A 13,463-nucleotide genomic window follows, 5' to 3' on the forward strand; every position below is an offset into this window, starting at 1 on the left:
TGGGAAAAAATAATATTTTATTCTACATTAGTGTGCACTGTGGTGATGACATTAATATGTTGAAAACATAATTCTGTATTTTCTCTCTTTGCATGAATAATAAAATGTCAAATTAAAATGACCAAGACAAATAGATGTGTCTGAAAACAATCAAATAAGCAATGCTCTTATTTTTTCCCAGGCCCCAATGCATCATTTGCACGGTCCCCTGCTTTCTCATCCCCAGTCTGCATGCGGTCGACCAGATTTTCTGTGGCACAGGTAGCCAGTGCACATCCTATACCTCTTGTCCTGGAAAGTACAAATTAATATTAGCTTGCATTCGGTGGATATAGTTTTGAATGTGATTAACTCATAAATAGCTAGGCTAAATTCTTATTTAATAGTTTTAATGATGCTTATCATAAATTCTCACCCCGGCAGGATGAAAGGACTCCTAAACAAAAAGAAAGAAAAAAAGCAGGGTTTTTGTTTCTGTGTACTTTAATTGTAACATGAAATGTATTTTTAAAACAGACGGGTTTAGTTCTAGAGTTATTTATTATAAAAATTTCAAAAGACCAGACCACCACAGTGAGGATTCGATCTTATTTGAAAAATCATTTCTTTTTTCATAGTGCATCTAAACCATAAAGAATACACTGTGATTCTCTCATTCATGAGTCTCGAGAGGACTGACACAGATCCAGTTTACTGTTTATGAAAAGAGTAGATTAATAGTGTTTTATAAATAAATGAAGAACATTTCTTACCTGATCTGAGTAAAAAAAGAGTCCAACATAATTCATACTATTTTATTAAATCATCATTGCATGTGTGTGTGTGTATGTGTGTGTGTGTGTGTGTGTGTGTGTGTGTGTGTGTGTGTGTGTGTGTGTGTGTGTGTGTGTGTGTGTGTGTGTGTGTGTGTGTGTGTGTGTGTGTGTGTGTGTGTGTGTGTGTGTGTGTGTGTGTGTGTGTGTGTGTGTGTGTGTGCTCTGTGTGTGTGTGTGTGTGTGTGTGTGTGCGTGTGTGTGTGTGTGTGTGTGTGTGTGTGTGTGTGTGTGTGTGTGTGTGTGTGTGTGTGTGTGTGTGTGTGTGTGTGTGTGTGTGTGTGTGTGTGTATGTGTGTGTGTGCTCTGTGTGTGTGTGTGTGTGTGTGTGTGTGTGTACCTTTGTTCTTTGGTCGCATTATACACTGTGAAGTTCCCTATTGTGGCATTGATTAAAGTCTCCATATGGGATCCACTGCTGAAAATGAACGCATCGCAATTACAAAATAGAGTCATAATTTTTGGGGACAATGTTTCAAATATTCTTGAAAATATCTTACCTCGTGTTATTAAGCACGGGGAACCCAAGAGTGTAGCTGAGGACGAGAGAGGTGAGAGTCCAGACAAGAATCATGACGATCAGACGCTGACTTACTGAACGCACCGAATGAGAATGAAGCAGATCGGAGCTGGGTTTATTCTCAGGGGATTCAGACGCTCTTTAAATATCTGCATGTGTGCGGTTCCCACAGGCAGGAGTTGATTTTGTCCTCGAATAAGACAGGGACAAATATTTAAAAGTCAGACGGAGACGATTGATGAGACCTTATCAATGTTTTTTAGTACAAAGGGAGAAAATAAGTCACCACGTATAATAAATGAATCAATGTTGGACAATGATCATGGGAGAACCTCAGATCAGATAGGAGGACATCAGAATAGAGAGATGCCATGCATGTTATTTGTGAAATATTCTGGCTGTAATTTTTGTCTGTCAGAAAAGAAAAGTTATGCATAAAACATGTTTTTGCTACATTGAAACAAAATCTGTTTAACATAGACATTATATTGAGCATATTTGCATTCAAAGTCTAACTTTGTGTCTTTCCTAGCCCAAGTTTAAATATTATCTTATATTTGGATGCGACAGCTTTTCCTATCGAATGAACTGAGCTACTCATGTGAATGTCAAACTCATGTGTAACTCATAAAGTAAGTTCACTTTTTCTATCGGGTGTTGTTGCTTATAAATTCTCACCCTATGGGGAAGACGTTCAGCCTAAATAAAACCAACAAGCAGACATTATATCTCAAAGATCTTTATATCTCAATTGTGTTAGCGGTGTTTGTTTGAATGTTGTGCCAATGATTCAGCATGGACAACCGCAAGTGAACAAAAGATATTTGGGGGAATGTATTTGCAGTCTTAAAATATGACACAACGTTGAGTCACTTATGTCAAAAAGTCCTCCGTTGGCTTAAAGCGTGGATTTAGTGCCAAAAGACCAGTGCGCCACACGTATGAGGATTCAAGCATACTTTGATACTAACATGCCAAAATCATTCCTGTTTTCATAATGCGACAAAACTATAAAAAAACCCGATACATTCACCTATCAACCGTGGGGTCCATTTTTTGTTGCTTATTACTGCAGGGATGTCCCTTGCGTCCAGTTTTTCAATTTTTCATGTACATGTTATGATGGCTTTCTTTGTTGGGAATCACACAAATATACAGATTCCCAACTTTGAACATCGATCATGAAATATCAGTTTAATGTATGTGTATATTAAATGTTTTACATTGCAATATATGTAATATATGACATATTCTTGCGTGTTAACCTAATATTCTTTAGTCACATGTTGTTGTAGCTACACATATTGGTTATTTTTTCTCCTACTGTTGAGTAACTGAAATATTGTATGTTTCTTCATCAAAATAAAGAACGAAAGAAATGTATGGTAATACAAACGATTTTATTTTTCACTTGTGAAAAGAGATGACATTAGAGTAGCATCGATCGCGTACATATCTATAATTGCTCTCAATCTTGAGGCTCAATGGAAAGAGATTTTACGATTAAATGTGTCTTCAAAGCAATCAAATAAAAGTAACCTTTATGCGCCTATACATGTCTTATTTTTTCCCGAGCCCCCATGCATCACTTGCGCTGTCCCCTGCTTTCTCATTCCCGATCTGCATCCTGTGGGCTAGAGTTTGTATGGCACAGGTAGCCAAAGAACATCCTGGTGCTGCCGCCCTGTGAAATACAGAAGAAATTAAGCTTACTTTCGGATGCCATCATTTCTGGTCTACTTATTTATGAACAGGCAAATTCCTGTATATTAGATCAACTCTTCACCTTTTTTCTAAAAAGAAAAACATTAAAAAAACATCCAAGCCACAAAAAAACATCAAGACTCACTGAATTATTTAGGTTGAACTCTTTGATCGTATGTTGTTTCCAAAAATGATAAAACAGACACATAATGATCTCATGCAGGATCATGAGGTTTCAGTTCCCGCTGGATCTCCAGACAAGCAGCAAAGAGAGAATGCTGAATGCTGTAATGATGTTTTTGTTTGTTACAGACAGCTTTTTTCTTTGTAAGGTGTTTACTGATGGACTAGAGTCGTGTGCATTACTTGTGGATCATTGTTACGATTTTGTCAGCTGTGTGAGTTTTAATTCTGACGGCACCCATTCACTCAAGAGGATCCACCGATGAGCAAGCGGTGCCGATCTTTTCTAAATAACAAACTAACTTGTTTGTCAATCTGGGTTTGATTTTTGCACAAACTGTACTTTTAGCTAGTTCGAGCGGTGAGTGCTGTCTTGTTTAATCGAAGAGAGAGAATACACAGGACCCATAGAGGTTTGTTTGGCATGAGCAGCAACACATGCACTATCAATTTCAAAAAAAAAAATTAGAAAAGAAAATATCTTACATTTGGAGATTTGGAAGATCTGTCAGTACTTCTGGTCTGTAAGAAAGAAAAAAAAAACAAGAGCATAAATCTTTTAATCTTTCATAAAGCTTCGGTTTAAAAAGATCAGCAATTTGTCCATGACATAAATTATGTTTTTGCTTAAGAAAATACGATTAAACGTAGGCATATTTAGCGTGTTTGCATTCAAGGTCTACATTTGCGGCCGCCGTTTGATAATATTAGTTAATTCTAGTTTTAATTCTAGTTCTGACTGCAATTTCTCAATCATTCGACATGTATTCGCTAGAGTTTGAATTGTGAACGAACGAGCTGTTGAATCATTTTAGTGACGGAATGAGAGAGAGGGCATGAGACGGGATGCAGAGGTCCGATAAAAAGTATTTAAAAAGAAAAACAACTTACGGGATTAATTCAGGAGCAAAGTACATCGGCAGTTGGTAACTGTGAATAAAGAAAAGCTTAAACACAAACCTCCACAGATGAAACACAAAAGCACTGTATGTAAAAACATCGAACAGAGCGAAATTGAAGAACTTGAGTAAACAACAGTCAAAACCGTGGTCAACTCGTTGGCGTTTTACCAGGGCCCAGCCTTTCTTTCCTACTAAAACCCATCAGTCGCACCGTTTCTGTTCTCTCAAGCATGCGTGTGTAATATACCTGGTCTGATTGGTCTTCTGAACATCCACGGTGATGTTCCTCTCTGTGACGTTGGGGAACGCCTTCGTGTAAGAGTTGCTGCTGAAAACATGAGCGAATGTAAGTGCAACAAGTAAATGCGGTTGTTTTTGAGTTATGCTTGAAAATATCTCACCTCGTGTTATTAAGCACGGGGAACCCAAGAGTGCAGCTGAGGACGAGAGAGGTGAGAGTCCAGACAAGAATCATGACGATCAGACGCTGACTTACTGAACGCACCGAATGAGAATGAAGCTGATCGGAGCTGGGTTTAACTTAAATACAGCTCCTTGCCTTTTCAAAAGCTCTTTCATCTGTTAGTGATCTGTATATGTGTGTGGTTCCCACAGGGAGAAGTTGGTTTTGTCCTTGGATAAGACAGGGACAAACATTTAAAAGACAGACGGAGACGAATTGATGAGACCTTATCAATGTTTTGTAGTATAAAAAGAGAAAATGCTCTTTTATATATATTTAGCATGTTTGCATTCAAGGTCTAAATTTGTGACTTTTGCTTTCCCACCTCAGGCCCAGTTCAAAATGTTTCTAGCTTATCTCAATCTTCTTTGTGACAAAAGTCTCCACGTGGGATCCGCTGCTGAAAAAGAAAACACACCTGAACAGAAGTATCAGACCCGAGCTGATTTAACTGTACATTTAATTTTTCAGAGGACTCAAAAGCTCATGTTCATATGGCATCTGTGTGTGAGTTGGTTTTGTCCTTAAATAAGATATTTAAAAGACAGACAGAGTCAACTGAATAGAGTCAATCAGTGTTTCGTAGCATGAGAGATCAAATATGTCATATGAGTATAATAAATAAATCAATTCCAAGGCACTTACTATGGAAAAATGACAGATTTTTTGTCTGAAGTGTGTGATATTTGTAGTAGAATGCTATCAAAAAAGTTTGTTTTGAATGTGTTATATTGAGAAAAAAACATTGTGTTATTGAATTGCCACGCATAACATTTAACCAAGCTAGACACCTAACATAACGTTAGTTCATGATATGAAATGATGAGATGTTTTCATACTTGTCCATTGAACCGTAATCAATTTTTGCATAGTTTTATTTATGTGTCAGCTCTTTATGTATCAGTTGTTTAACATTTTGCTTATATTTCATTTATGCATGTTAGGAAATTGACTGTTGAACGTGAGAGGATGTTTCTTTTTTTTTTCTTCTTTTTTTTCTGTCGAGTTTCTACATTGTGTAACACAGGAACAAAAACAATAATGAAATTATATGTAATGCTGAAAGTTTGAATTGCATTGCAGAATTTGGGCCTAAACATTTCCTGATTTATTATACAACATAAGACGACAACGGGCATTCCCTTTTATATTGTTGCATTTTCATGTTATAATGTGTGTTTTTGAGCCAACTTATAATATAAAAATGACTTTATTACAGAAAAATCACTTGTCGAAGTTTTACAGAAATCTCCTATTTCATAGGAATATTATTTTCTTTTTCATCTACAAAAAAAGACCCATGCATGATTTGCCCATAAAATCAGCCACATAAGAATACAAAAATTGCAACATGCTGTACTATTTTCCATATAATGTGCAAGGTTTAAAATAAAAATGGCTAAAAACTCATTTCTGCTAGACTGGACGGCTTTCACTCTATGGATTTAACTATAATTATTCTTAAAACGAAAACAGAAGCATCACAAGACTACTGTAAAAGAATAAGATGCTGAGAGCATCTTAACACAGCATGCCTAAATAAATCTGGTTTTCACAGAATATTACAGCAAGCACAAGATCGCTTCACTGCAGTGCATTAATGCAGACAGTCAAAACAGTCTTTGATCATTCACATGCTTTATTTCTTGCCGATTCCCAGTGGATCACGGGTCATGTCCCCAGCAATCGCATTTCCAGCCTGTAGCCTTGACCCCAGGTTCGACAGGGCACAAGTGGACAGAAAACAATGCCTTCGGCTGAAAAGAGAAGAAAACTTCAGGAACCGAGAAATACTAAATGAGAATTTAAAATGAAATATTCTGTCCTTTGTCAGGACAGAAATGATTTAAAGGCCATTTGGGTGCCTGAAGGATAACGCAGAGAAAGACACGGGAATAACGAGGCAGGAAGTTATTTGTTCTTTTTCTTTTAAGGTTTGATTTCTGAGTGAAAGCAGTTCATGAAAGCTGTCGTGAATGCATCTATTTTAAGTAGGCATTTAAAATGAGTGTGATCTAACAGAGGCCAAGAACACAATATGATAATCAATGCGATTATGAACAAAACAAGTATTCTTTGGGCAGTTTGTCTGTATGCTGTGTCAGAAGGGCAGAATACATTAAAGACCTAATTAATTCGCTACAGAGTTTTAATTGCAGGGAAAACACAACACATTAAAGAATTAATATTGTCAGCTATCAGTTAAAAGTGTATGTTTATGCATGCAAAATATAATATTTGTATTGCATGCATTACAAAAAAAAAACAATTAAATGCATTACTTACGGAGAAGGCCTTTTTTGTATCCTTATTTCATATATATATAGGAAAAGTCAAGACATTTTGGTTAGATGAGAGAACTGTTTTAGCATTCTCTTGGACTTTATGGGACTATAAAATTTTCTATACCTGAGCGTCAGATTGGTCTTAATATACTCTGTGGAGTTCTTCTGTGTTACGTTGGGAAAAGTCTCCATGTGAGATACACTGTTGAAAAGAATGCATCATAAGGATGGGTTAAGGTTAGAGGAAATGTACATGAAAGATTTAATATTGTGAGCTATCAGCTGAAAGTGTATCTGTTTATGCATGCAAAATATAGTATTTGTATTGCATGCATTACTTAAAAAAAAAAAAATTAAATGCATTACTTACGGAGAAGGCCTTTTTTGTATACTTATTTCATATATATAGGAAAAGTCAAGACATTTTGGTTAGATGAGAGAACTGTTTTAGCATTCTCTTGGACTTTCTATATATTATCTATAGATATTTTCTATACCTGAGCGTCAGATTGGTCTTAATATACTCTGTGGAGTTTTTCTGTGTTACGTTGGGAAAAGTCTCCATGTGAGATACACTGTTGAAAAGAATGCATCATAAGGATGGGTTAGAGGTTAGAGAAAATGTAAATTTTTGGTGAAAATAAAATGCACATTAACTCATGAGTACCCATGAAAATATCTTACCTTGTGCCATTAGGTATGGAAACCCCAAGAGTGTAGCTGAGGATCAGAAAGCTGAGAGTCCAGACAAGAATCATGGTGTTCATCACCAGCGCTGCCTTACTGAACACACTGAATGTGAATGAAGCGGATCAGAGCTGAATTGAGCTTAAATACAATTCAGGGGCTTTTCAAAAGCTCTTTCATCTTTTAGGGATCTCAGCTGTGTGCGATTCCCACAAGCCAGAGTAGGTTTTGTCCTTGAGACGGGGGACAGGCGACTGATGAGACCTTATCGATGTTCTGAAAATATTTGGGAGCTGACAGTAACTACGTAAGAAATCCCAGAAGGATGAATCACTTCCGCCTATTAGTGTTTTAGACCTACAGTGAGCTCAGAAATATCAGTTTTTAGGTTTCAGTTAGACTCCCGTGTGTGTGACAACGCAGTGGCAACATGATTTCCAGGAACTAGCAGCAAAGCAGCTCATTTCCCGTGTCTTATGATTGTTGCCTCACGTAGTTTTAACACACGGTTGATTGTCCGAATGTGCATCTGACTTTTCTGCAAGAGCACGTGTTTAGTACATTAAGCCAAACTAAATATATTTCACTTTGAATTAACTATTCGCCTTGGTTCCTTATAATCCATGTCCCATGATACAAAAAAAAGATATGTATATGTAAATATGTAAAGATATGTAAAGATATTAATATGTATTATTATTTAATATTAAGTATTTTGATGCACGTTTAATTGCATGCTAATATTTTGTAAAACAATATATTGTGAAACATCTTACTAATACACTGTAATATAATTTTTTTTTAAAATGTAGACATCAAATATGCGTCACACAAGAGCGAGAGTGTCGATCTTCTTTTAATAAACTGTAAGTCACAGTTCTGAATACATAAGTTAACACGTTCACATCACATCATGTAGCATAAAGCTCTTTGCGGTGCTCAAAGTGACACAGATACAATGACAAAATATGCATTCATAGCACATCATATTACAGTTAAAGATACCAGAGCTCCAAAAATGTCTATTTAGCATTTAAAGTTATTTCAAACCAATTTAAATGGGGAACAGTGGCTTTGAAGTCTAATATTGTCAGCTCTGAGATGAAAGTACTTAAATATTAAGACAGCACTATGTAATAATTTCTTGTGATATATGTCTGTTGTACAAGGGATAAAATAATACATATCCTTTTTATATATAATATATTTCATTATATAACAATTACTATTAGGAGCACTGGGGAACAATTTCCTCTTCTTCAAACTCGGGAATGGCAAAAAAAAAAAACACAGAACATCACATTAACAACACATCGCTATTTAATCTTTATAATACGGGCTCCAGCTTCAGCAAGACGGATGAGGTCAAGAAGTAAAACTTGTCTGCTCTCGCACCTGAGCCCATGGGGGCATGGGCTTATCGGAAGTCCTCTGCTGAAAACATGCCCTTGGCCCGCCGCAGGATGGAGTCTTTGGAGGCGTCGTAAGGATGCTCTTTTGAAGGGATCTCCAGAACGGCTGGGATCGACTGCATGTGGGCATCTATGGCGTGACGAATCATCTCCGCAATGAACTGGTTGATGAGGATGATGCCGATGTCACTGCGAGCCAGGAAGCTCCTGGAAAAGAAGGGCAGGTATTACTGATGCATCATAAATTATGCAAACCAACTACTATTCTCAGTCAAAATTTGGTTATTTGAAAACTATAAAAGTAATATAAACAGACAGAAAGACAGATACATAGACGGACAGACAGACAGATAGATAGACAGATAGATAGACAGAGAGATAGACACATAGATAGACACATAGATAGACACATAGATAGACAGATAGACAGAGAGATAGACAGAGAGATAGACATAGATAGACACATAGATAGACAGAGAGATAGACAGAGAGATAGACAGACAGACAGAAAGGCAGATAGGCTAAGCACATTATATATGTATGTGTGCTACACGTTATCACAATAATAACCTTAGGATTTCATATATTTACGACTGCACATTTGATTGTAATGGTCTTAAATCATTCAGACGATACAAATATGTCTCCTACTTGAAGGTCTCCTCTATTTCTGTGATGCTAGTTTCCTTCTCCACCACCAAGAAATTGGGTTTCCGGTTTTTGTTCAGCTCTCCGATCCCTCCGAGGAGGAACCCGGTACATGTGTCTTCATCTCCTATAACGGCGATTAATTTCCCCCGTCCGGGCATTTTGCCTTTTGCTTATGTCTGCTCAAACGAAAGACGGTAAGGGTGAAATGTTTTTTTCCGTCCTGCTGGATCATATGCTTTAATCAGCTGACTACTGCACTTCCGCTTTGGCTAAACCAAAGCGGAAGTGCGGTAGTCAGCTGATTAAATGCTCCAGAATCGGATCGTGTGCTTTAACGGTCTAAACGCTGGCACGATTCCGTAACTGTAAAACATATTCGTATCATTTTGCGGGTTGTATAAAAAAACACAAGCGATGTAAAATTGAAAGGAACGGTCGGCTACCTTGTGACGTTATAAACACGCGACGCTTGTTCGTCAGTCACGTGAGGCAGGGCGTGAAGAAAGACAACAGTGTAAATTCAACTGCACTGCCCGAAAATGGTACGTTAATCATAAATATCGTTTTGGGGGCGTTTGGCGAGTTTGCGTTTCTTTTAGATGAAAATGTTTTGATGTGCCGTGCGCATGCGTGTAGAAATGCGATGCAGATAATAAGTGACAAGCAAAGCAGTGGGTTTCAGGAACCGATTTTACTAGCGAGATGAGTTCTGCTAGTGTTTATTTCCTGCGTTATCTTGTGTTGAATTGCAGACCACCGCTCTGACCCAGGGTTTGGAGAGAATACCCGATCAGGTTGGGTATTTGGTTATTAGTGAGGAAGGCGTGCTTGCGGTAAGTTCTTAAACACTTAACATGCAGTAGAGTTAATCAGATATCGACCTCTTGACATAACTTGATAAAGAGCTAATTCTAATAGAATTGTTCAAACATACAAGACACTTTAATATATACTTGTGTCAAATAAAAATGTGTGTGTGTGTGTGTGTGTGTGTGTGTGTGTATATGTGTATGTATGCATGTATGCATGTATGTATGTATGTGTATGTATGTGATGGGTTCAGATGCAAAAGGCTGCATGTACCATCTGAAATTGTCATGTAAAATAGGATTGTAGGATTTTTATCAGCCGCATTTGTTCAGGTTTGGTCATTTTTACCAAAATGGTTTCTAATGGCAAATGTGAAAGTGCTTTTCTATGCAATTAAGTTAAAATACAAGCACAGGAACCTGATAAAAAATGCAAATTTTAGATGCTGTTTAGAGGCATTTGCATCTGAACTCTTCATAGATGGATGGATGGATGGATGGATAGATAGATAGATATACAGATGATAAATCGTGTCCTGTTACAGTCTGCAGGAGAGCTGGAAAATGACGAGCACGCAGCAGGAGTGATCATGCAGATGGTCAGAACAGCTTGTCGTTTCAGATTGCATGGGACAGCCGAGCCCCCTTTTAAACGCATGTCAGGTAATAAACGTACATCATTTTACAGAGATTTATCACACTGTGCCTAAATGTCTAGTGTGGTTTTTTTACAATTACAATTTTTCACCTTAATTTCTGAATTTTTCTTTCTAGATATTATATTATTATTCTATAATATTTTTATTACACGATTTTCTCTCACTTGTCATTTATTATAGTGTTTACATAATTGTAATATTAACAATTATGCTTGCTTAAGTGTAATTAATTTTAAAAAAAATTACTACAGTAAATTGATTTGTTCCTGATGTTATTTTTTGTTTACAGTGATGTTTGAAGACTACGTTTATGCCGTGACCATATCTGGACAGAAAGTTTTTGTAGTCAAACGGCAGAACAACCAGCGGGAACCTGTTATTGTGTAAAGACCGTAATATGGACTGATCCTACCCATTATTACAAGCTCAAAATGGTGCCCTCACGTTGAAATTACCCCGCCATTACAACTATCTGATGTTTAGCACAATCACAGTTGATTTCTTTTGTAAAAGACTTGATTACAACGATTTGGTGGTGGTGTCAGGTGTGTTTGACCTGACCCCAAGTAAATTAATGTGGGGTTTTTTTGTTTTTTTTTGTATGATTACAACGTTACAGACTGGTTAAAGGATTCATCTTCTGTCTTTTAATGCAGGAGTAAATGCTATCAATGTTTTAGACCCCATTTATGCTTGAGTGGTCACATTTAAGGTATTACTGGAGTTCATTATATGTGTGCATTTAAATTTAACTCATACAACCCATTAACCTACGGTTTCCTTATAATAAATACCTGCTTATAGCATCCTGTTTTTATGCAGGAATCATAATAGACTCGATTATGTATACAAACACATGCATTAGCCACGGTTTTTCTTCGACAATGTTACACTGGGTGTTATAATTTTGTTAAATTTCATATTCCACTTTTAACGTAAAGTGAGAAACCTTGGAGTAAGGTGTTAAGTTATTTTCCGTGGGGTCTGTGAAAGCAGAAATTGAAGTGCACTGAACGAATCTTGCAGTCTATTTCTAAATGTGTTCAATTAACAGGCTTGAAATCTTATCTTTGAATAACTGCATTAACAATAATATATTAAATAAAGGACTATGCATATTTTACTTTCTTTGGTTTGTAGAAAATTGTAATTATTTGTGGTTATAGTGTACTATAACCTTTATTCTTGAGTTTAAACTGTATGTCTGTCATGGTCTTACCATGCATGCATTAAGTAAAAAAAAAAATATATATATATACACACACACATATACTGTATATATACACACACATACTGTATCTATATATATATATATATATATATATATATATATATATATATATATATATACACACACACATACTTTATATATACAGTATATTTATCTCCCCTACTTTCGAAAACTGTTTTTACATTTTATACTATAGTATAAAAAATTCCACTCATGAGCATAATGTAGAACAAAATTAGTTTTTCTAATTTTACTGAAATGACAAAAGTGCTTTTTCTGTCATTGACTGACTGTTTCTACTAAAATGTAATAGTGCACTAGAAGAAAACTTTTCTGTTCATAGTCTGAAATTATGGAAATTCCTAATCTTACTCTGTTTTACGATTCCTTTATGCTTTTATCCCTGTCTAACCCTAAAATAGTACAATACTTACCTTCATCTTTCAATTGTGTTTTATAGCAAAACAGACTTATTCTGTGCAAGGTTAAATGACTAATAAGATGATGAGGCTTTAAACACACACACATATATATATATATATATATATATATATATATATATATATATATATATATATATACAGAATGAATGACAAAGAGAAGAGATGGGGAAGGAAGATACAGAAAAGTACGTTAGAACAGGAACTGATTGTGCCAGTTGTGAATGTGAAGTTGAAACAAGCAAAGAGGATTTCAACATGTCTAATATTTACTTGCATCTGATTTTTGCTCAAGCACTCTTTAGTAATTCTCTGTTCTTAATAGTTTAGTAGTTTTTAGATAACCGATCCAGAGGTCTAGTTTGCCTGTCAGGTCATTCGCTCTCATTGACCTGTTTGTTAGCAAGCACCAGCAGCACTGCCTCTCTCGCTTCAACCACCCACAGCCGAATAAACCCAAAGGAAGATGCTTGTTGAAACAGTAGAGTTTCCATGGCCTGTCATGAGTTTTTGAGAGGCCACACGAGAGTGCAAGTTTGTCCACAGGAAAATAGTGTGCAAAAAACAAAGACAAACTGAGATTTTCATGTTTTTGGGGTTTTATTACGTAATTTATGAATACTCTGATGGTATAAAATATTTTAAAAATTATCAAAGAAAACAGAGCTTTGTATAATGATAATCATAAAATGAAACAATTAGATT

At 36.2% G+C, this 13,463-nt stretch overlaps 3 protein-coding genes across 6 annotated transcripts; 1 reads left to right on the plus strand and 2 right to left on the minus strand.

The window, feature by feature from the left end:
* On the minus strand, positions 1-7,856 carry zgc:193726 (uncharacterized protein LOC561161 homolog). Of its 4 annotated transcripts, XR_006250794.1 has the most exons (10): positions 7,554-7,856; positions 7,367-7,444; positions 7,240-7,260; positions 6,994-7,071; positions 6,871-6,891; positions 4,523-6,341; positions 4,369-4,449; positions 4,111-4,149; positions 3,706-3,741; positions 2,714-3,016 (listed from the first exon to the last, which is right to left on the minus strand). XR_006250794.1 is itself a non-coding variant. In XM_043238031.1 (5 exons), exons 1-5 carry the CDS (start codon positions 4,594-4,596, stop codon positions 2,893-2,895), a joined length of 351 nt encoding a protein of 116 aa, XP_043093966.1. In that variant the 5' UTR covers positions 4,597-4,681; the 3' UTR covers positions 2,714-2,892. The 4 variants fall into 4 exon arrangements, 3 of the variants coding, with proteins under 3 accessions (XP_043093968.1, XP_043093969.1, XP_043093966.1); XM_043238031.1 differs by lacking the exons at positions 6,871-6,891; positions 6,994-7,071; positions 7,240-7,260; positions 7,367-7,444; positions 7,554-7,856 and having other exon boundaries at positions 4,369-4,446; positions 4,523-4,681; XM_043238033.1 differs by lacking the exons at positions 2,714-3,016; positions 3,706-3,741; positions 4,111-4,149; ... (4 more) ...; positions 7,367-7,444; positions 7,554-7,856 and adding exons at positions 1-291; positions 416-436; positions 1,153-1,230 and having other exon boundaries at positions 4,523-4,688.
* A 538-nt stretch (positions 7,857-8,394) lies between these two features.
* atp6v1f (ATPase H+ transporting V1 subunit F) lies at positions 8,395-9,874 on the minus strand. Its single transcript, XM_043238030.1, has 2 exons — positions 9,620-9,874; positions 8,395-9,175 (listed from the first exon to the last, which is right to left on the minus strand). Exons 1-2 carry the CDS (start codon positions 9,775-9,777, stop codon positions 8,974-8,976), a joined length of 360 nt encoding a protein of 119 aa, XP_043093965.1. The 5' UTR covers positions 9,778-9,874; the 3' UTR covers positions 8,395-8,973.
* A 127-nt stretch (positions 9,875-10,001) lies between these two features.
* lamtor4 (late endosomal/lysosomal adaptor, MAPK and MTOR activator 4) lies at positions 10,002-12,215 on the plus strand. The gene is made up of 4 exons (XM_043238035.1): positions 10,002-10,161; positions 10,372-10,452; positions 10,974-11,091; positions 11,377-12,215. The coding sequence occupies exons 1-4, from the start codon at positions 10,159-10,161 to the stop codon at positions 11,472-11,474; spliced, it is 300 nt and encodes a 99-aa protein (XP_043093970.1). The 5' UTR covers positions 10,002-10,158; the 3' UTR covers positions 11,475-12,215.
* Positions 12,216-13,463: the final 1,248 nt, after the last annotated feature.

Source organism: Puntigrus tetrazona, chromosome 4 (genome assembly GCF_018831695.1).
Source record: "Puntigrus tetrazona isolate hp1 chromosome 4, ASM1883169v1, whole genome shotgun sequence".
Taxonomy (NCBI): domain Eukaryota; kingdom Metazoa; phylum Chordata; class Actinopteri; order Cypriniformes; family Cyprinidae; genus Puntigrus; species Puntigrus tetrazona.

Coding starts and splice junctions, on each gene's coding strand:
- lamtor4 (XM_043238035.1), top strand. Junction 10,453..10,973: donor GTGAGGAAGGCGTGCTTGCG/GTAAGTTCTTAA, acceptor GTCCTGTTACAG/TCTGCAGGAGAGCTGGAAAA. Junction 11,092..11,376: donor CCCTTTTAAACGCATGTCAG/GTAATAAACGTA, acceptor TTTTGTTTACAG/TGATGTTTGAAGACTACGTT.
- zgc:193726 (XM_043238031.1), bottom strand. CDS start 4,596: ATGATTCTTGTCTGGACTCTCACCTCTCTCGTCCTCAGCTGCACTCTT. Junction 4,447..4,522: donor CCCGTGCTTAATAACACGAG/GTGAGATATTTT, acceptor TGTTTTCAGCAG/CAACTCTTACACGAAGGCGT. Junction 3,017..3,705: donor GATCTTCCAAATCTCCAAAT/GTAAGATATTTT, acceptor TGTATTTCACAG/GGCGGCAGCACCAGGATGTT.
- atp6v1f (XM_043238030.1), bottom strand. CDS start 9,777: ATGCCCGGACGGGGGAAATTAATCGCCGTTATAGGAGATGAAGACACA. Junction 9,176..9,619: donor GAAATAGAGGAGACCTTCAA/GTAGGAGACATA, acceptor CTTCTTTTCCAG/GAGCTTCCTGGCTCGCAGTG.